General features: G+C 60.0%; 3 protein-coding genes across 6 annotated transcripts; 1 reads left to right on the plus strand and 2 right to left on the minus strand.

Moving 5' to 3' along the window:
• Positions 1-572: 572 nt before the first annotated feature.
• C35H19orf47 (chromosome 35 C19orf47 homolog) lies at positions 573-9,894 on the minus strand. 3 transcript variants are annotated; one of them, XM_067314490.1, is made up of 10 exons: positions 9,843-9,894; positions 8,678-8,752; positions 7,894-7,981; positions 7,112-7,226; positions 6,651-6,732; positions 6,202-6,336; positions 5,642-5,788; positions 4,994-5,064; positions 3,276-3,692; positions 573-2,680 (listed from the first exon to the last, which is right to left on the minus strand). In XM_067314490.1, the coding sequence occupies exons 2-10, from the start codon at positions 8,694-8,696 to the stop codon at positions 2,663-2,665; spliced, it is 1,092 nt and encodes a 363-aa protein (XP_067170591.1). In that variant the 5' UTR covers positions 8,697-8,752; positions 9,843-9,894; the 3' UTR covers positions 573-2,662. The 3 variants fall into 3 exon arrangements, with proteins under 3 accessions (XP_067170591.1, XP_067170590.1, XP_067170592.1); XM_067314489.1 differs by having other exon boundaries at positions 573-3,692; XM_067314491.1 differs by lacking the exon at positions 6,202-6,336 and having other exon boundaries at positions 573-3,692.
• A 981-nt stretch (positions 9,895-10,875) lies between these two features.
• On the plus strand, positions 10,876-16,480 carry PLD3 (phospholipase D family member 3). 2 transcript variants are annotated; one of them, XM_067314485.1, is made up of 12 exons: positions 10,876-11,390; positions 11,520-11,592; positions 11,856-11,921; positions 12,294-12,445; positions 12,753-12,936; positions 13,241-13,361; positions 13,472-13,599; positions 13,918-14,118; positions 14,247-14,386; positions 15,137-15,302; positions 15,449-15,548; positions 15,718-16,480. In XM_067314485.1, the coding sequence occupies exons 2-12, from the start codon at positions 11,566-11,568 to the stop codon at positions 15,915-15,917; spliced, it is 1,485 nt and encodes a 494-aa protein (XP_067170586.1). In that variant the 5' UTR covers positions 10,876-11,390; positions 11,520-11,565; the 3' UTR covers positions 15,918-16,480. The 2 variants fall into 2 exon arrangements, with proteins under 2 accessions (XP_067170586.1, XP_067170587.1); XM_067314486.1 differs by having other exon boundaries at positions 10,886-10,971.
• A 236-nt stretch (positions 16,481-16,716) lies between these two features.
• HIPK4 (homeodomain interacting protein kinase 4) lies at positions 16,717-19,215 on the minus strand. The gene is made up of 2 exons (XM_067314483.1): positions 17,582-19,215; positions 16,717-17,152 (listed from the first exon to the last, which is right to left on the minus strand). The coding sequence occupies exons 1-2, from the start codon at positions 19,136-19,138 to the stop codon at positions 16,976-16,978; spliced, it is 1,734 nt and encodes a 577-aa protein (XP_067170584.1). The 5' UTR covers positions 19,139-19,215; the 3' UTR covers positions 16,717-16,975.
• Positions 19,216-19,466: the final 251 nt, after the last annotated feature.

A 19,466-nucleotide genomic window follows, 5' to 3' on the forward strand; every position in this document is an offset into this window, starting at 1 on the left:
GGGCCGCACTGCGCACGCGCAGCGCGGCGACGCTGACTGCGCACGCGCCCCCTCCGGCGGCCGTGAGCAGCGCGCCTGCGCCGGGGAGGGCTGCGCGTGGCCTTATGGCGCCTGCGCCGAGGAGAGCGGCGCGTGGCCCCAGCGCGCCTGCGCCGCTCGCCATTTAGTCGACCACGTCCGCACATAGGGCGGCAGAGGCCCCGCCCACTTCCGCTGCGCCTCGTTTGCATACGTTTGCATACATTTGCATAACGCCCATCGCACAAATCCGGCCGTGCCCGACCGAGGAGGGAGGGGAGCAGAGGAGAAGCCCTCGAGGGCCCCCCTCAAGGGCCCCGACCCCCGCTGGCTCCCACAACCGCGGACCCAGGCGTCCTGGCATGCAGCGAGCTGCGGCGGCCTCAGCTCCCGGTGACTAACGCGCTGATCCGCCGTCCCGGTGATGCACCGGCCCTTCCCCTCCAGCAGCAGTCCCAGGGATGGCATAGAGAGCGATGGGTCCTGGAGTAAGAGACGCCAAGTGGGTTCCTGGACAGAGAGGCGTTAAAGCACCAGGAGGGATGAGCCCAGAGAAGCGTTTTTACGTTTTATTGCAAAAGCACTCTGAATCCATGTGCCGGGAGAACAGTACACAAACCTCTGCCACCTCCCCACCGCCAGTTACAAAATTCCGCTTGTGTGCAAATTTCATTCTCTTTCTTAAAGAAAAAAAAAATTCTTTAGGAATCTGAAGGACTAAAGAACACTCACCCCCCCTTCCCTCTAGAATCAAAGAAAACCTTCAAAAATATATCACCCCAAGCTTCCTATTGTCATTTGAGGGCAAGTCATCCTTTCACAGGATCCCCTTCCCCTCATCCCACCCACTGAGGAACAGCTGATAAAACGCTAGACAAAATCATTTTTCTTAGGTTTTTCTTCCTCTAACCAACACACATTCAAACACTCGTGAATTAACAAATATTAAAACCTAGGAACCATGTAATAAAATACCTTTAACAATGGTGTTCTACAAAGAAGGTCGACACACTTCAAACAGAAATGCCCAAACAGGCAGTCATATGAAACCGGGTTATAAAATCAGAAAAGCAAAAGGTGATGCAATAAACCCACAGCAAACAAAAACAAACAAGAATTAGCAACCTACTTAAGAGGCTTACGCTCAAAGACGTTAAACCTCATTTTTTGTCTTAATAAATATGCTGATAAAATAAGAAAAGCCGGGAACATAACCAGTGTTTTTTCTGCAGTAAAAAGCGAGACCTTAAACCGCACAGTTGCGGCCCAGGCTCATGCAGCCTTGGCAGAGCCGACTGCCCCCAGGGTCTGCCCACAATGCAGCCACCCTCATCTTTATTACGGAGAAACCTGGCAAAGGTGACCGAGAACTGCTCGTGCTGGGCCCCCTTCTGCAGAGAGGCTTTGTACCTGAGCATCTCAGAGAGATCTAAAAAGGAGAAAAAAAGAGGCATATCCCGAGCCCACAGGCTGCATAGGGCCAGTGTTCAAGCCTGGTGCTGAACCGCACTTACAAGTCACTGAACAGGACCCTAGCCGAGACCTCCGCGCCATGAAATCATCAGCTCAGCGGGCTTTAGTTCTTGTTTTTATTTTCCCTGCGTGGGCGGAGGAAAGTCCCTCTTGCAAAGAGGACGCCAGCAGCCTAGCACACCAACTGCTCTGCGGCTCTCAAGGGCGTCCTCCACGCACAGCGCTCCCCGCGCTGCCAGTCCCGTCCCCCTCGCACGATGACACCCACAGACTAGGGAAAACAAGCCTTCTGGAGAGGAAAAAAAAAAAGGGGCATTCAGAACAGGAGTGGAAGAAGCTCCGGCTGAATGCAGAAACGACGCTGCCAGCACAGCCGGGCGCACGCGGCCCCTCGGCGCCCTTGGCTGGTGCTCTGCCTGGTGGCTGGCCCCGCGGAGGTTTCGCGGGCGTGCACAGCACACACGGTGCGCATATCATCACACCACGGAGGACCTCAGCCTATTCTCCTAGCGATGGTTTGCAATACAAGCAGAGCGCTTTTCAGGGAAGTTATGCCTTTTGCTGTAAGAAACTCCATTTTCCTCAGACCTGGCCCCTGCAGGACACAATAGTTCCCACTGCTCTCAGTAGAAAGCTAATGTTGGAGAGCATTGCGTTACTTTAAACATCTAGAGAAAGGCTCCTGGAAGACCACACAGATTGCTCCTTTCCTCTTCCATCCACCAAACAGTATTTCTGGAACTGGCCATAAACCCAGGCAGCCAGGATATGCAGTTTTTAGTACATGCCTGGTAGACCTGGGAACTGCCCAGAGGTGAGGATCAGTGTTGCTGCAGCTGTATTTCCATACAACAAACTCGAGGGAAACAATTTTGGTAACAGTTGTAAATCCAAGGGTGCTGATTTTAGGTTTCGAAGTGGGAAGAGGCCGGTGAGATCAAGCCAGTGCAGGTGCTAGAAACGCGAGCACGGAAGTATGGGTAGCAGCAGTGAAGAAACCTAATGCGTCTCTTAGATTGAATTTTGAACAATCAAACAAGTGCCTGAGCAGTTTTCTGAAGCCTTTGTATTTTGGTTTTAGAGGCTGCTCTGAAACCCTCAAAATCAAGAGTCCCAGCACCAGGCCCCAACTCCGTAATATCTCTTTACGGAGTCCTCCAGGTCCTACTTCCTAGATACAGGAAAGAACCTGCAGAGGAGAAAAACAAAAAACAGAAAGATAGAAAAAAAAATGCTTTCAGTGAACTGGTGAGGGTATGAGACTGACAGCCCTGGAGTTTGCAACCCTCTGCTCATCCAGAGGGCCCGAGCTGCCATGCTGTGCCCTGACTTGGCCTCGCACCCGCTGCTGGCACAGAGGATCAAAGAGAACCGTTAGCCTGGTGGGGAGGGGTTGGTGCTGGCAGAGAACATCTGGCAGACACGAGAACCCCAGCTCATTGCACACAGAGGCAGCCAAATTTGCAGGAAGGTTTTTTTCTTCCTTTGCATTTAATGGTAAGGGATTAGCCAGGATCAGAAAAAAACTGGGACGAGAAGCCCTGACCTCTGCTACAAAGGAGAAAAATGGGGGTAACAGCAGACATCCATCAGGAGGGCACTGGATGCGCGTGGAGTGGTAACAACACGTAAAAACCAGAGTGGTTCAAGCACTAGCCACTGGAGAGAGGAGCCTGCAATACCCTGTCCACGTGTCAGTCTGCCTTCTTTCCCAGTCTTTTAAAGACGCTAACAGTCCCTGTATTGTCCATCTGAGCGCTAGGGGTTTCGCTGGTGCTGCTTACCTTCGCGCTCCCCCAAGTCCTCTTTATAGTGACCCTGAACTCAGGCTCCGTTTTACTCTTCGTGCTGGTGATGCTGCTGTCCTGGGCCTCAGCTGGCAAAGAGGCCTTGCCCAGTCTCTGGATGACGCTGACTTTGGATGCTGCCGGCTCCAGCTTGCGTTCCTTTGCTGCTAGGCGGATACTGGTGGCACTCCTGTTGCCAAGCCGCCGGATGGCAGTGGCAGCTGGTTTGGCCTCTGAGCTAGTGGCTTTTGCTTTGATGGTCACTACCGGCTTGGCACTTTCCTTGTGTGTGGGCTTGGAGAGCTTCTTCAGGACACCAGCATACTGCAGGACGGAGCAGTCGTCGTCACTCTCCAGTGCTTTGTCCCCATCCACCTCCAGCGTGTCACCCAGTCGGCTGAACACCCCTGTGGGCTGGGAAGCAACAAAGAGATCGTCAGTGTCACTGGAAAACAGGGCAAAAAGAAAGGTGGGAGCGGAGGACTGGGGTTTGCCAAGGGAGCGGGCAGACGTGGGAGCAGGACACGAACACCCACGGTCCTTCTCGCAGCTTTGTCATTTTTGGGGCGTTTGAATTATCTCCCGCTTCCCTTTGCTCCCCACTTCCCCTGCAGTAAAAAGGGAATAAGGAACCTAACATCACCTGCAAAGTGTTTTGAGACCTGCTGAGGAAAACTGCTGCCCGAGTAACAGGGATTACTCCTGTATTACAAATATCTGTGGCCTTTAAAATAATGTTTCCTCACACTTTTATTTAGGGGCTGACTCTGCAAGCTGTAGCAAAGTACACCTCAAAACTTCCTTGCTGAGCTTTTTGCCTCCAGAAAAGGAAACAATATATCATATCCCATATTAAAGGGATCAGAACAGAAGCACAGACAGGGAAATGATTTGCTGAAGTCGCCCAGGGGTCAGGAGCCACCAATGGAACTCAAGCTTCCTCCACCCCAGACCAGCGCTTTCCCACAGCACCTCCCCACCGTTTTCAGTTTTCTCTAGTTTGAGGTGATTTTTCTGTGAGAAGTCCTAGGTTCTCAGTACCCAAGACTCCATTCCTCTTCCTTCAAACAGGCAACACAAAGGCAACCCCAGGGCAATCTTCCCAAACACCTATACCTAGCACCGCTCTCTGCCCCACCAGGCCGGCCCTTCTAATTCATCAGCCAGTTCAATGCCCTCCGGTCAAATCAGTGAACAAATGACAATAATTATATCCATTAACACAGCAATTTGAACATCAGCAACTGCAGCGCAGGTCCAGTCTATTTAGTGAGGCCACTATACTGGCAGTCTGATTTTCTGCACGCGAGCCTGAGGCACAGAGGTTTTTTTGCTGGGCTCACAAGACCATTGGGTCTGGCTGATAAGGACCTTCAGCTTTCAGCAGCGAGTATGAGACTGCCAACCCCGAACAAGTCTAGGGAAGGGGACCCTCACATTCGAATCTCACGACATTGGGATAAGGGAGCTCTGCAAATACAGCACGGCTATGGAGAATGACGGCATGGCCCTTATCCAGCACTCAGCACCCCAAACGTGGGACACAGACAGCTGTGACACGAAGCTTCGTGCCGTGTCATGAGGCTGAGCGATGTCTCCCTTCCACCCTAGTCCCAGCAGCTTCAGTGGGGTGAGCAGCACGGCAGTGCACGTGCCCACCAAGCCACTGGCAACGGCCGAGTCGCAGCTGAAGGCAGAAAGAGCACTTCGCTCACCTTGCCTCCCGTAGTCGTGTCGGCTTTTGTCTCAGCTCCCAGACGATCAAACACAGATGTCCTCTGGAGACCTATCGTTTTCAAGAAAGCAATGTCTTTGAGACTTCCCTAGAAAAGGGAGCTAGAGGAGGTTGCACAAAAGCTATGCAGCATAATGTGGCCAATATGAGGGGCTTGCGGGACCATACTGAAAAGGCACAATCAGGGCACCCAGCAAAACTAAACAATAGCCATTGTAATGTTGAATAAGTCTCCAACGGAGGGCTAATGCTGTTCCTCCCACCCAAACCTGGCTATCTGTCCTTGTCTCTTTTTCATAAATAACCCTTAAATAGAGGTGACTGCAACTTTTATTGGTCATAGTGACTTAATACATGTTCAAAATAATACAACTTCTACTCAACAACTATCTGGATTCAAAAATCCCAATGCAATTGAGCTTCAGTGCCTAGTTTGTAATGCTAGGCTAGGTCATGGAGTCAGAGAGCAGGTGAGGTGAGGGAAGTATGGCTCATCCTGTCTTTTCTAGTGACAGTCAGAACTGTGAGTTTCTGGAATAGCCTTCCAGAAGAGACAACGAGATCAGGAACACCCACTGGGTAACTGGTTTTGGAAGAGCTCAGCACACTACAAACACTTTGCTGGTACCTTTGGCCGCCTGCTGCTCCAGGATTTTCTTAGTCCTAGGAGTGGTGCCCTTTGGCATGTTGATGATGTACTTCCCCTCCATTTCTGCTGTGACTCGACGACGCTTCACTGGGACCGTTGGACTCTCGTCCACTGCATCACGCAAACCTCAAAGGCCAAAGACAGACAGAGCTGACACCAACTACTACTAGCTTTGAGCTGGCAATTCTCATCACTCCAAGAATTACATGCGAGAAGGGCTTTACACTGCCGAGGGGGCAGCACTAGGGCGCTACCCTGGGCTTGAGAAAACTCTGCTACCAACTGCTTTGATGCCAACAGATACCCTGAAGCACTGGGGCTCTTCAGGCTCCCCACTTTGCCTCGAACTACTTATGAATGCAAACAAGAGAACAGGAATCAGATCATGACAACGCAGCTAGATCCAAGCCGAAAGGCAGCAGCTATTAAATGCTCACAGCAGAATTTCAATTCAGAATAAAAGGAAAAAGCAAGAGCTGCCCCACGCAGCACGGCAAATGTTTCCCACCATTTCTGATGGGAAACATTCCCATCCATACCTGCTTTTGTATTTTTTGCAGCAAGTTTGTTGGATACAGTGACAGAGATTTTGGATGTGCTGGTATCAGGCCTTCGGACAGGGGTAGCAGGTGGTGAGTCTCTGCTCAAGCTGTTAGCAATCATACGGGTAGCAGCTGAAGGGCAAGGACAGTGAGTTGAGGAAGATCAGGATGTACCAGGCCCACAGATATATTAACAGCAGGGCTCTTGTTCTTCCTACCGGCGTCTTAAACCTACGGTGGCTACGGTCAGTGCAACAAGGAGAGAGCATCCATCTGTCAGGTAAATAAACGAATCAGCTCTTCCCTGAGCAATGCTCTGATCCCATGGAAGGCAGCCATCAATTATACGGAGCCATGTGTAAAATAACTCATCTAGCTTGTATTTATCGGGCAATGGATTTCACTCCCCAGAAATCCTCCGCGACCTCCGGCCAGCCCGCACTCACCGCTGTTGGCGTTCCGGCGCAGATCAGCCTGCACGCTCGGTGGGCTGGGGCATATCGATTCAGTAGCTGCCTTGCACATCTCCTACAGAAAACAACACAGATTTCTCCTGAAGCAGGAGAAAGCAAGGATCCTCGTTGCAGCTGGCAGTGTGCAGGCAAAACTCTGAAGCAAGGTAAGTTGGGTAGGCTCAGTTAAGAGCCACTGTGGCTGCTGATCAGGACGGTTCTCCACTGCACTGCACCACGAGGCTATGATACCATCTCCACACTTACAGCAAACATCCCGCCATCAGTCTGTCCACCAAAAAGGCAATTTTAACTTATTTTCTGGCCCACAAGCAATCCGTACTCTCTAGCACACTCCAGAGCTACACCCCCTTCTCCCTCCCAGGAAGGGAGTGGCACTACCCAAACAAATACAAGTGATTCACAGGCCAGTGCTGCCTGAGAGCGCACAGTACCTGTCTGTAAACGACTTTGGCGTGTTTGAGGATAGCAATGATGTCCCCCACTATCGTAATGCCCAGCTCGTTCATGATCTCTTTGTTCAGGTCCATCAGCATGTTCTTCTGGATTCTGCAGAGAAGAAATAACGTAGCAAGTGGCTCAGCAGCAGGGGACAATTCCCTGCACATACTCTAATTCCTTACATTATAGGAGCTCAAATTAATTGAGCCTCAAGCAAGCTGTAGGATCATATCCCCAGCCTGGGACAGAACGCAGTAGCTGTTACAGAAAGAAACAGTGCTGATAATGAAAAAGAAACTTGGACCAGATTCATAATTGACCTAACTAATTAAGCAGACTGGAAAGAGGCCAGGATGCTTGGGTTAACCCTCTCCCTCCCCTCATCATGGGATCCATAATAGCCAAAAAGCCCAGGAATTTGAGTGCTGGAACTCATAACTAGAAGTACTCTGTGTCACCTCGCTGCCTGATCGGTGAATGCTGCCAAGGGCCTGGCGAGGGCATCCCGCAGCTTCCCAGTGGGAAGCTGTCACCGAAAAGAGGCTGTCACCTACATGAGGCTGCAGGATCAGGGCCTGGATCCCTACAGACCAGTTTAAATTAGTGCAGCAAAAGGCAGAGCGAGCCTCTGTGCTGGCAGGCTCGTCTCCCCCGCCACAGAGGAACCTCCTGCTCTGCAGAGGGACATGCGGCGCCTCAGTTCACTCCGGCGAGAACATCCTGTTATTTACTATTCCCAAAGCAACGAGAAAGTGTTGCCTGTTCACAATCTCACCTGTTATCTACAAACATAACTGCATAGTTGACGGCAGGGCCTGGAGGAATCCCAGCTTCCTTGAAAAACTGAATCCATTCTGATGTAGCTGAAAAATGCAACAGACAGAGAAAAAAAATCAGAGGATGTCAACAGCAGCCTGCCGCAAAGCCCTCTGAACGGGCACAGGTTTGGCACGGGCCGGCCGCCCTGCACAAACCCTTCCTGCCCACGGGTACAGGTGGGCAGGGCTGTTTTCTCAGCAGCCTGGAACACAGGCAGGAGAAAAACCTACACCAGAGCAGCACTGGATTTCTGGCTGGTGAGGCCAGACTGCAGCACCAGCAGTGCGTGAGAGCGGAAAGAAATTCAAAGTCAAAGCACAAACTCTGTACGACCCAGCCCAGCTTTCAGGAGACCCACAGCGGACCCTGAGCACGTGGCAGTCCTGCGATGCAGTCACAGCTTTATTTGTGGATTTTCCAGGCTTTGGGAGTTTCAGTTATGCTCATCATATCTCTCTGGTATCCTTTTTTTGTGGTTTGGCACACACACTCCCAGAAGCTCATTCCAAACATTTGCAGCTGCTGTCACACATCTACAACAAGGCTGATTAACCTGATCGCTCAGGCACCAGGAGCAAAATTGATCACAGGGGGGAAAAAGATCATCTTACAGACAAAAATTTGCTCTTTGAGTGTCTTTACACCATAGTTATCATTTTACTAGGACTTCCACTCACATGGAAAAGGGGTGGGGCAGTGCCACATTCACAGAGATTAAAATATCACCCCTTCACACTTACCCATAGTAACTGACACCATTATGGAAAATCCAGAAGGACCCGCACAAGGGTCTAGGTCTCACTTCCGAAAAAAGCCTGCAATGAAGTAACACGTTATAAAGGCAACTGCGCTCTAGCAGTGACGTCGGCAAAATGCCAGTCCTGGGCTTCATGCAACAAGAATAGCCCGTCGGAAAGTCTCAGGACCTCGCGGCACAACCCCTCTGACGCAGTAACGGACAACCGTCAGTCACCGCTCTCCTGCACCCCTCCACATTCGATCGCTGCTGTTCACGGAGGGCTACGGCTCCTCCAAAGAGAAACAACCGCAGCCTCGTGGAGACCCTGATTTGTGACAGCCCCCTGCCCCCATGGCACAGTCCCTATCACCGACTTGCCCAGATTTCAGCCCCATCCTCACACTCTCCCCAGAGTCGCAGTTCGGCGCAAGCATCTCCCCGGCCGCGTGTGACTGTGCGCCCATGGGACGAACCGGAGGGGACGCGCTGCCTGCAGCAGGCAGCCGGGCCCTGGTAAGGCCAGGCGGTGCCGGGACATTTATCTGGCGGACCAGAGGGTGCCTGCCCGGGGGAAGGGGAGAGCAGCAGCCCTGGGGGCCCTCCCTCGTCTGGAGGCCCCAGGACTAAGAGCCGGGACCGAGACGCAGCGCCCCGGCTCCACTCGCGGCTCCTCGGACCCTGCAGGCTCCCTCGGAGGCCCCAGTGCTCCATGCAGCCCCGGGGGGCTGCTCTCACCCCCAGCCCCTTCCCTGCTCCATCTCCACGCCAGCCCCTAACCCGCCAGCCCAGCACAGCTGCCCCCCTTCCTGACCCACATCCCCTTTTGTCCTCTACTGCCCCCTCCTCCTGCCCCACAACTCTCCCCTCCCCTTACTGCCTCCTCCTCCTGCCCCACAACCCTCCCCTCTCCATACTGCCCCCTCCTCCTGCCCCACAACCCTCCCCTCTCCATACTGCCCCCTCCTCCTGCCCCACAACCCTCCCCTCTCCATACTGCCCCCTCCTCCTGCCCCACAACCCTCCCCTCACTGCCCCCTCCTCCTGCCCCACACTCCTCCCCTCCCCTTACTGCCCCCTCCTCCTGCCCCACAACCCTCCCCTCTCCTTACTGCCCCCTCCTCCTGCCCCCAATCCTCCCCTCCCCGTACTGTCCCCCCCCCCGTCACCTCTCGGCTCCCGCCGCGCCCCATCGCCGCTCTTCCAGCCCCCGGGGCAGGCCCAACCGGAAGGACTAGCCACGGAGTGCCGGAAGTGACCTCGCCGGCCAGCCCAGCCCGCCGCCAGCCTCGCGCCGGCGCGGAGGCCCCTCTAGGCGGCCGAGTTGGGGCGGGGGGGTGGGGGTGGAAAGGCAGGGAGAACCATAGAGCGCTGGCGGACCGCGCGCGCCCCCGCTGGCGGCTCCGGAAACAGCCGCTTCCCCCCCCCCCCCCGAAACAGGGTCCTGAACGTGTCCCTGATCCTAAATATGGCCCTAAACACAGCCGTGGCCTGAAACACAGCCCTAAACAGGGTCCTGGCCCTAAATACAGCCCGAAACAGGGCCCTAAACATGGTCCTAAACATGGTCCTGATCCTAAACACGGCCCTGGCCTGAATCACATCCCTAAACACAGCCCTGATCCTGGCCCTGACCCTAAACACAGTCCTAAACATGGTCCTGAATCTGTCCCTGATCCTAAACATGGCCCTAAACATGTCCCTGACCCTAAACATGACCCTAAACATGTACCTGACCCTAAACATGGCCCTAAACATGGCCCTGGCCTGAAACATGGTCCTAAATGTGGTCCTGACCCTAAACATGGTCCTAAACATAATTCTGACCCTAAACATGGCCCTGATCCTAAACAGGTCCTAAACAGGTCCTAAACATATCCCTGACCCTAAACATGCCCCTGGCCCTAAACACAGCCCAGACCCCCGGCCGGGGAAGGGGGCAGCCCCAGACCAGCGGAGCACGGTCACCCCAGCCCTGGGGCAAACCCCAGCCCGAAACACGACCCCGACCCTCATCCCAAATCCGGCCCTCACTCAGCCCCAGTGCATATGGGAGTGGAAGAGGAAGGGCTGGATTTCGGAGCCCCCCCGGCTCCGGGGGCTGCGGGAGGATCCCGCCCGCACGGCCGCCCCGCATCCCCCCCTCCCCGTCCGCATCCCCGCGTTCCGGACCGCGGCATCGCCGCCGCCGCCGGAAACCAGGCTCCACCTCCGGGAGCAGAAGCGGCCGCCGAGCCTCCTCCCCGGTCCCCAGGGCCGCCGCGGACGCGGGGACCCGGCCAGGGCTCGGTGGGGCCGGTAGGAGCCGGAGCGCCGGAGCCGCCGGCCTCCCCCGGGCAGGCGGCCGCCCCCGCGGGGAGCGACGCCGTGGCGTATCGCCACCCGGGCCCGGCACGGCCGCCCCGAGCCCGAGCGGGGAGGGAGCGGGAGGCTGCTCCGGGTGTTTTCCCAGCAAGCTGCAATCGCTGCTGCAAGGAAACTTCCCCTCCCCGCGCTCCCGGAGTCATCAACACTGGCAGGGGCACGTGAGCGCGGTGGCCCCGTGAGTCAGGCGCTTGTGCAACGCATTGCACGCGCGGCGCCGGCCAGGCAGCGTCCGTCCCCCAGGCCGGGCCTGGGAGCCGCGGCGTGGGTGGGCGGACGGACGGACGGGACAAACTCCGAGCGGGAGAGCCGATCCAGCCTCGCGCTCCCCGGCAAGCGGGAGGTCGTACAAGGTCTGCCCAGCCGGTACCGATGCCGATGCCGCGGGATCGATAAGGCACCGCGCCGGCACGGGGGCGTCGCAGGCCCCTGCGCGTCGCTCGCTGGCGCTGCAGGAAAAACCGCGTTTGCTTTTTTCCCAGGCGTGCAGCGCCGGCGCCCCGGGCTCCCCTCCACCCTTCAGCAGCGATGAAGCCGTACGTGGCCTACGAGCAGGTACGGTGCAGGCGTCGAGCCCACCTCTCCGTGCCCATTCCCTGCCAGGCCGGGGCGTCCCGCAGCCCCCCCGCCCCGGGCAGACCCCGCTGGGGGGCTGCAGGGAGAAACAGGCGGCAGTTTTGGCCGGGGACTGTTGGTGTCTCGTTGTGGGATTTGCAAACGTCAGGCAAAACCTGCAGCCAGCGGCACCCGGCCGGGAACGGGGTCAGGATCCCGCGGGCCAGCTCGGACCCCCCTGACCCACTCTGTCCCCTCCGCAGCTGGACCCACTGGAGAAGCCAGAGGAGCCGCCGGCGCCCCACCAGCCCAGCCGGTTCGTGCAGAAGGTAAATCCCCTCGAGGTGCCGGGCCGGGAATGGCAGTGCCGCGCGGCGGCCGTGCTTGTCCTAGGCACGCTCCGGTTGCGGGAGCAGTTGTACAACTACCAGTTGCCCCGAGCCGGGGCTGAATTCGCTGCCGGCCGGATTCGGGGCCGTCCTCCTCCTCCTCCCCAGCTGCTCTCCCTGGCGCACCGAGCCTCTCGTGTGATCTTCCCCCTGCAAAGTGGGGTGCAGGTGGCCGGCAGCAGCCGAACATGGAGCCGTCGTCCCCCAGATCCCCCAGTGCAAGAACGAGGGGGTCTCGGCCAGCGGGAGGTGGGTTTAAAGCCAACAAAGGCAATTTTTTTCTTCCCTGCACGCTGACACTCCTCTCTCCAGTATTCCCGCTGCGTGTTGCTGGCCGGCATCCTCGTCGCCATCTTCTCCTGCCTGTTCTTCATCCACCTCTTCAATGTGTGGTCGGGTTCAGCCCCTCCGGGAGGCAGAAGCGATGCCCACGGCGCAGGCGGCCCCTGCAGCGACCCGTGCCGGTGAGCGAGACGAGCACTGGCTCTTCCACACTTCCCCAACACCCTCCATGTCCCGGCCCGCACTGCTGCACTGCGCCCGCCCAAGACAAGCCCTGGCGGGGCCCTGCGCCGTGTGCCACGGCTTGGGCGCAGGGCTGCAACCGTTTGCACTGAGCCATGGTTGCATTGAGCTGCCATTGCATCGAGCTATCATTGCAATGAGCTATCGTTGCATCCAGCTATCATTGCATCCAGCTATCGTTGCATCGAGCTATCACTGCATTGATCTATTGTTGCATTGAGCTGCTGTCTGTGCTTTCCTCACCAGGATCGTGCTCGTCGAGAGCATCCCTGAGGGGATGACGTACGGCGGTAAAGGGCCCATGAACCCCTCCACATTCGACACGTGGATGAGCCTCATCGGGAGCGCCAAGCACAGCCTGGATATCGCAGCCTTCTACTGGACCATGACCAACGAGGACACGCACACGCAGGAGCCCTCCGCCGCCCAGGTACAGACCGGCACCACCTTACGGCGTCCTCTTGGCCGGAGCTGGCCCCAGGGCAGGGCTCGGCCGGCCAAGCTCACGCCAGCGACGCCGCGATTTGCATGACGCCAGCCAGCCCTGCGCCAGCCCAGCCTGCGCAGCCTCCTCTGATATAATTGGTATATCATATGCAAAGGCCCGTGAGCAAGGCAGAAGGCTCGCACCCAGCCCCGGCTCTTCGTGCATGCCCATCTCAAACGGCAGGCCCTGTCTTCGAATGTCCCTGGGGTTTTTAACCACTTCCTCTTTTTTTCTGCTTTCCAACCAGGGCAAGCAAATCCTGGAGGAACTGCTGAAGTTACCCCAGAGCGGCGTCTCCGTGCGAGTCGCAGTCAACACCCCTTCCTCCAAGTCGCCCCTGCACGATCTCCAGGCGCTGGAGCAGAGCGGTGAGCAACAGGGGAGCCGGCACGATGCCGGCACGGGGGGGAAACCCGGGGGCACCCGCAGAGCCGGGGGGACGTGGCCAGCGCAGGAGATCTGTTGTCTGGCCCTGCAGGGGCTGCGGTGCGGGAGGTCGACATGCCCCGGCTCACCAGCGGCGTGCTGCACACCAAGTTCTGGATCGTCGACAGCACCCACCTCTACATCGGCAGCGCCAACATGGACTGGCGGTCCCTGACCCAGGTGAGCGCAAGGGCCCCGATTTAACGTACTGAACCCCGGCTCGGGGAGGATGCTACGGGGCCGGATCATGGCCACGAAACACGTCCAGGAAGCGGAAAAGAGCCCTGCTCCCTGGAGCACCTTTGCCCCTTCCCCGGCCCCGGAGAGAGGAGGGAATTGCTGCGGTGCCGGGACCCTCCTTTGGCAGCACAGACCCGCAGTCACGATTGCTGCTGGATCCCACCGTGGGGTAAAACACCCCCAACAGCGGGCACAGGGTCGGTCGCGCAAACCTGCCTTGTCCGGCGCCGTGACGGAGCCGCGGTCCCGCTCGCGCAGGTGAAGGAGCTGGGCACGGCCGTCTACAACTGCAGCTGCCTGGCCCGGGACCTGAGCAAGATGTTCGAAGCCTACTGGGCGCTGGGTCTTCCCGACGCCTCCATCCCAGTGCCGTGGCCAGCCAACTACTCCACCACCTTCAACATGGAGACGCCGCTGGAGCTGAGGCTCAACGAGACAGGAGCTGGTGTCTACTTCTCGGTAAGCCCCTGTGCGCCGGCTCCCTGCGCCGCTCCCTGCCTCCTGCAGCGGTGTTGCAGGGGATTCAGGTACCCACCGCGGAGCCGGAGCCCCAGCGGGGTGCGTAAACCCTCTGCACCATCCTGCAGAGCGCCCCGCCGGCCCTCTGCGCCCCGGGGCGGACCGAGGACCTCCGCGCCCTCCTCAGCGTCATCGACGCCGCCGAGGAGTTCGTGTACATCGCGGTGATGAGCTACCTGCCCACCATGGAGTTCTCGCACCCCCAGAGGTACGGCTGTGCTCGGCACGGCCCCGGCACAGCCCCGGCCCGGGCTGCTCCCTCGGCACGCCACGCTGCCTGCCCGAACCCCACTGTGACCCTGACCCTAACGCTAACCTGGACCCTGGCCCTCACCGTGAGCATGGCCCTAACCCTCATCCTGACCCTAACACTAACCTGGACCCTAACACTAACCTGGACCCTCACCCTCATCCTGATGCTAACCCTGCCCCTAACTCTAACCTGTCTCTACCCCTAATTCTAACCTGAACCCTGACCCTAAACCTCACCCTGGCTCTAACCTGAACCCTAACCCTGATCATGACCCTAACCCTAATCCTGATGCTGACCCTGAACATGACCCTAACTCTAACCTGAACCCTGACCCTAACCCTGAACATGACCCTAGCCCCAATCCTGATGCTAACCCTGACCCTAACGCTAACCTGCACCCTGACCCTAGCCCTAATCCTGATGCTAACTGTACCCCTAACTCTGAGCCCGACCCTCTGCCTGCAGCAGCTGCCGAGGCCGAGCGCAGCGCCCGCGGGTCGGTGCTCCTGGGCGCCCCGCAGCAGCCCCACGGGCAGGCTCGCTCCCTGCTGCGCCCTGCGCTCCAAACCAGGCCACTCTTCCAAACCCGACGGGCGAAACTGCTCTTTTGGCAGCTGCACGACCCCCCCCCCAGCCAGCTGCTCTCCAGCCCCCTGGAGGTAACGGTGGCCCCGGCGGGTGAGGCAGCGCGGTTTCTCTCCCCAGGTTTTGGCCAGTGATTGATAACCACCTGCGGAAAGCGGTCTACGAGCGCAAAGTGCAGGTCCGGCTGCTGGTGGGCTGCTGGCGGCACAGCAAGGCGGCGATGTTCCCCTTCCTGAAGTCCCTGGCCGCCGTCGCCGACAACAAGACGCACTACAGCATGGAGGTGGTGGGTACCGCGCCATGGGCGCCCACGGGGACGGCACGGCACGGCCGCCTCGTCTGGCGCTCCCCTGAGCCGGGGACCGAGCCGGTGGCCTCTGCTCACCCTGGGCAGGTTGTTCCCGTGGCCGATGGTCTCTTTCCATCCTGCAGAGACTCTTCACGGTGCCGGCGAGCGCAGCCCAGGCCAGGATCCCCTACGCCCGGGTGACCCACAACAAGTACATGGTCACGGAGAAGGTGGCCTACATCGGTGAGTACGGCACCAGCGTGCGGCACCAGCACGCGGCACCCAGCGTGCAGCACGCGTGCATCGGAGATCCCCACCAGCACCGCGCAGCTGCCGGCGCCTCTGCGTCTCGTCCCCCTAAATAAACCTGCTGCTGGTGGCGGTGGCTCTTCCCTCCCGGTTCTCTCCGCAGGGACGTCCAACTGGTCAGGGGACTACTTTGTCCGGACGGCGGGATCGGCCCTCGTCGTGAACGAGTCAGGGGGCCGCGCCGGCGGGACGGCCACCGTCCGGGGGCAGCTGCAGGCGGTGTTCGAGCGGGACTGGAGCTCCCCGTACAGCGCGGACATCGATGACGTGGAGCAGTGGCAGCGCATGTGCAGCTTCCACTAGGCGCCGGTGCCCTGCCGCGGCCGCGGAGAACCGGCATCGCGCCTGGCCCCCCGCGGCTCAGACGCCCCGTCACGTCCTCAAGCTCCACCAGCGCCGCAGAGGCACCGAGTCCCGGTGGCGTCGGGGATGCAGGATGCTCCACGTCCCTTCCCACTGCCGAGCGGGCGTGAGCTGCTTTTCCTCCATCAAATACATCGTTCCCTCTGTTCTGGGACAAACCTTAATTATCCCCACGCACCGCAAGGGGTTTCCACAGCTGGGTGCCGGCCACTAGCACGGGTCCACGCGTTATATTCGTTCAGTGAGCGCTGGTTCTGCAGTGTGTGGATGCACAGACTCACAAGGACCCGCCGGGGCGAAGCTCAAAGCTTCGCAGCGGGTGCCAGCGGCAGAGGTGCCGGTCACAGCTCCGCGGGGTCCGGCCGCCCTGTTTTGTGCAGGAAAGCGCCATGTGTCGCTCTCCAATTTAGAGCGCTTTCTTTGTGGGTACAGAACAATTTTTCTGGACGTTTGCCAACATAGCTGTTAGTCCATGAGTTAAAATTAAATGGGGAGTCTCGTAAGCCGTGCAGCGTCCGGGTCTGCCGTGCCGCCCCCACGCCGGCTGTGTGCGCCGAGCACACGCCACGCGCTTGTCCCGCCGGAAAGCACCCGGCCCCGCACTCAACACCGTCCCGAGCCGCTCTCCGGCACTGGGAACAGCCCTGAGGGCCCCCACCGCCCCATCCAGCCCTCCCTCGTGCCACGGTCCCGGTTCCCGCCTGGCAAGGAGGCACACGACATGCTGGGCCATTGGCAAACGGTTTATTGGGGGGCACTGGAAAAAGCTGGTGCCCGGAGCAGCCGGCGCACCTTGTCCGTGCGCCCGTGGCTGCGCTCCCCCCTGTCGATGCGGAGTGGGTTGCCCGCCTGGGTGACCCCGGAGCCCAGCTCGGGGCCGCTGAGCAACAGAGGTTGCACGTGGGCGAGGAAGAGGAAGGTCTTTCAAGCACGGAGGCCGGTGCAGGCTCTAATCGCTCGGCTCCCGGGGCGCCTGCCGGCAGGGTCCCCGCAGCGGCTCAGCGCTGGCCGGCCACGTGCTGCAGGTAGCGCGGGTGCCGGCTCTGCGCGTAGTGGAGCCCGCCGTGCCCGGCGGGGCGCTCCGAGCCCCGCTCCCGCAGCCAGTCCTCGGGGCCCAGCCACGCGCCGGCGCCGGGCCGCTGGGGCTCGGGCGCGCGCCACTCGGCCAGAGGTCTCTGCGGGCGAGAAAAGCAGGGGGCGGTGAGCGGCGCGGCGGGGGACGGGGGGACGCCCCACGGCCCCGGGGGTCCAGCGAGGCGGCTGAACGGGGACCCGCAGGGAGCCCAGTGGGGAGGCTGCCACAGCCCACGCTCCAGGTCTTGGTGGGGACCTGGAGCAAACACGGACCAGGAGCACCAGTGAGCCAGAGCACCTGGGGACCCAAAGCACCCAGGGGACCAAGAGCACCCGGGGACCCAAAGCATTGGGGAACCTGGAGCACCAGTGACCCAGAGCACCCAGGCATGCAGAGCACCTGGGGGGACCCCGGGCACCCAAGGGACATGGAGCACCAGTGACCCAGAGCATCCAGGGGACCTGGAGCACCCAGGGACACGGAGCATCTGTGGCTGGTGCAAGCAGCCTCCCCACCAGGCACCCGGTACCTTGGCGTGGGGCGAGGGCGGAGGTCTCTCCGGTGGGCTCTGCTCCTCGGTGCCGCCAAACGTGGTGCCGCCGGCGGGGCCCCACTGCCCCTGGCGCTCCCGGCCGCCGCCACCACCGCCGTCCGGGGACCGCGGCCCCAGCACGATGAGGTTGCCCAGGATGGGGTCGGGCTTGGGGCGCCGCGGGTGCCGGCGGTGCCGGGCGGCCCTGTGCCAGCTGCCGTAGTGCGTGGGGATGGGGGCCGGGGTCGGTGGCAGGGGCTGGCCGGCTCCGCGCCGGCTCTCGTCGCCCGGCGCCACCTCGGCCAGGCTGAGATCGTCCATCTGGGCGATGGCTCGCAGCACGCTGCAGCGGCCGGCCGCACCGGGCTGCGCCGGCTCCTCCTGCGGCGGCGGGAGGAAGGCACCTTCCTCCCCATTGGGGAAAGCCTCGGCGGCGCCGGCGTCCTTGCGGGACGCTTGCAAGCCCTGCCGGCAGAGCTGGTAGTAGCGGGTGGGCTCGAAGCTCGCCTGGAGCTGCTGCAGGGAGACGAAGGGATGCTTCAGGGCGGCGCCGGGCGCGATGCGCTCGTGCGAGTCCCAGGTCAGCATGCGCTTGATGAGCTCCACCATGCCGCGGAGGTCGCAGCGCTCGGCCATGGCCTCGCTGTCGGGGTAGATCATCCGGTGGCCGCTCACCGTCTCCATCTGGTCCAGGGAGGTGAGGACGTACTTGCGCCGCTCCGTGGGCTTCTCCCGCGTCTCGGCCAGGTGCTCGGCCAGGGATTTCAGCTGCCAGGGGCCGGCGGCGTCGGGGTGCGGCGCCCGGCGGAAGAAGCGGTGCGCCTTGCGGGCGGCGTGGAGCAGCCCACCCCGCGGCAGCCCCTGGGTCTCGCAGATGTAGCGCACCTGGTCGTACTCGCTGCCGCCGGGGTAGAGCGGCCAGCCCAGGTGCAGCTCGGCCATGATGCACCCCAGCGACCAGACATCCACCTTCTCGCAGAAGGGCAGCCCCAGCAGGATCTCGGGCGCCCGGTAGAAGCGGGACTGGATGTAGGGCTCCTTGATGTAGCGCACCTCGCTGAAGATGCTGGCCGAGCCAAAGTCGATGACCTTCACCCGGAACGGGTACCGCGCGTGGTCCACCAGCATGATGTTCTCCGGCTTCAGGTCGGCGTGGATGATGGAGAGCTCCTTGAGCTTGGTCAGCGCCTTGAGCACCTGCGCCGTGATGGTCCGGATGTGCCTGACGGGCAGCGGGGAGAAGTTGTTCTTCTTCTGGAAGTCGAAGAGGTTTTGCTCCAGGAGCTCGAAGACCAGGTAGCACTTGGTGCCGTCGTGGAAGGACTCGAGGAAGCGGACGATGTGCGACTCCTCCACGTTCACCGCCCCCATCGCCTGCAGCAGCTTCAGCTCGTTCTTGATGATCCGGCTCTGGTGCCCGTCGTTCTTCAGGATCTTGATGGCCACCATCTCCCCCGTGCTCCTCCGCCAGCTCTTGGCCACTTCCCCGAAGGTGCCTTTCCCCAGGGTGTCGACCACGTCGTAGCACTCGGTGCCCGACTCCAGCGTGACCATGGCCGGTGGTAGCGGCTCCCTCCCTCCTGGCCCGTGCAGAAATCGGAGGCGGCCCTGGCTCCTGGCAAAGGGCTGGCGCCTCCCCGCGCGGTGGGACCGGGACCGCCACTGCCCCAGAACCGGCCAGAGACCCAACAGCGGCTGGTTCCGGCATCGCCGGGGACGCAGCCATGGCGCCCGGGCACGCGGCACGCCGGCTCACTCCGGGGGGGGGGGTGCAAGTCGCCGGATTAAAACGCATCCGCTGGAAGAGGAGCGCGGGCGAGCGCGGTGCAGCCGGGAGCCAGGATCGTGCGGCCACCACCACACGTTCCCATCTCCGGGCCTC

Source organism: Apteryx mantelli, chromosome 35 (genome assembly GCF_036417845.1).
Source record: "Apteryx mantelli isolate bAptMan1 chromosome 35, bAptMan1.hap1, whole genome shotgun sequence".
Taxonomy (NCBI): domain Eukaryota; kingdom Metazoa; phylum Chordata; class Aves; order Apterygiformes; family Apterygidae; genus Apteryx; species Apteryx mantelli.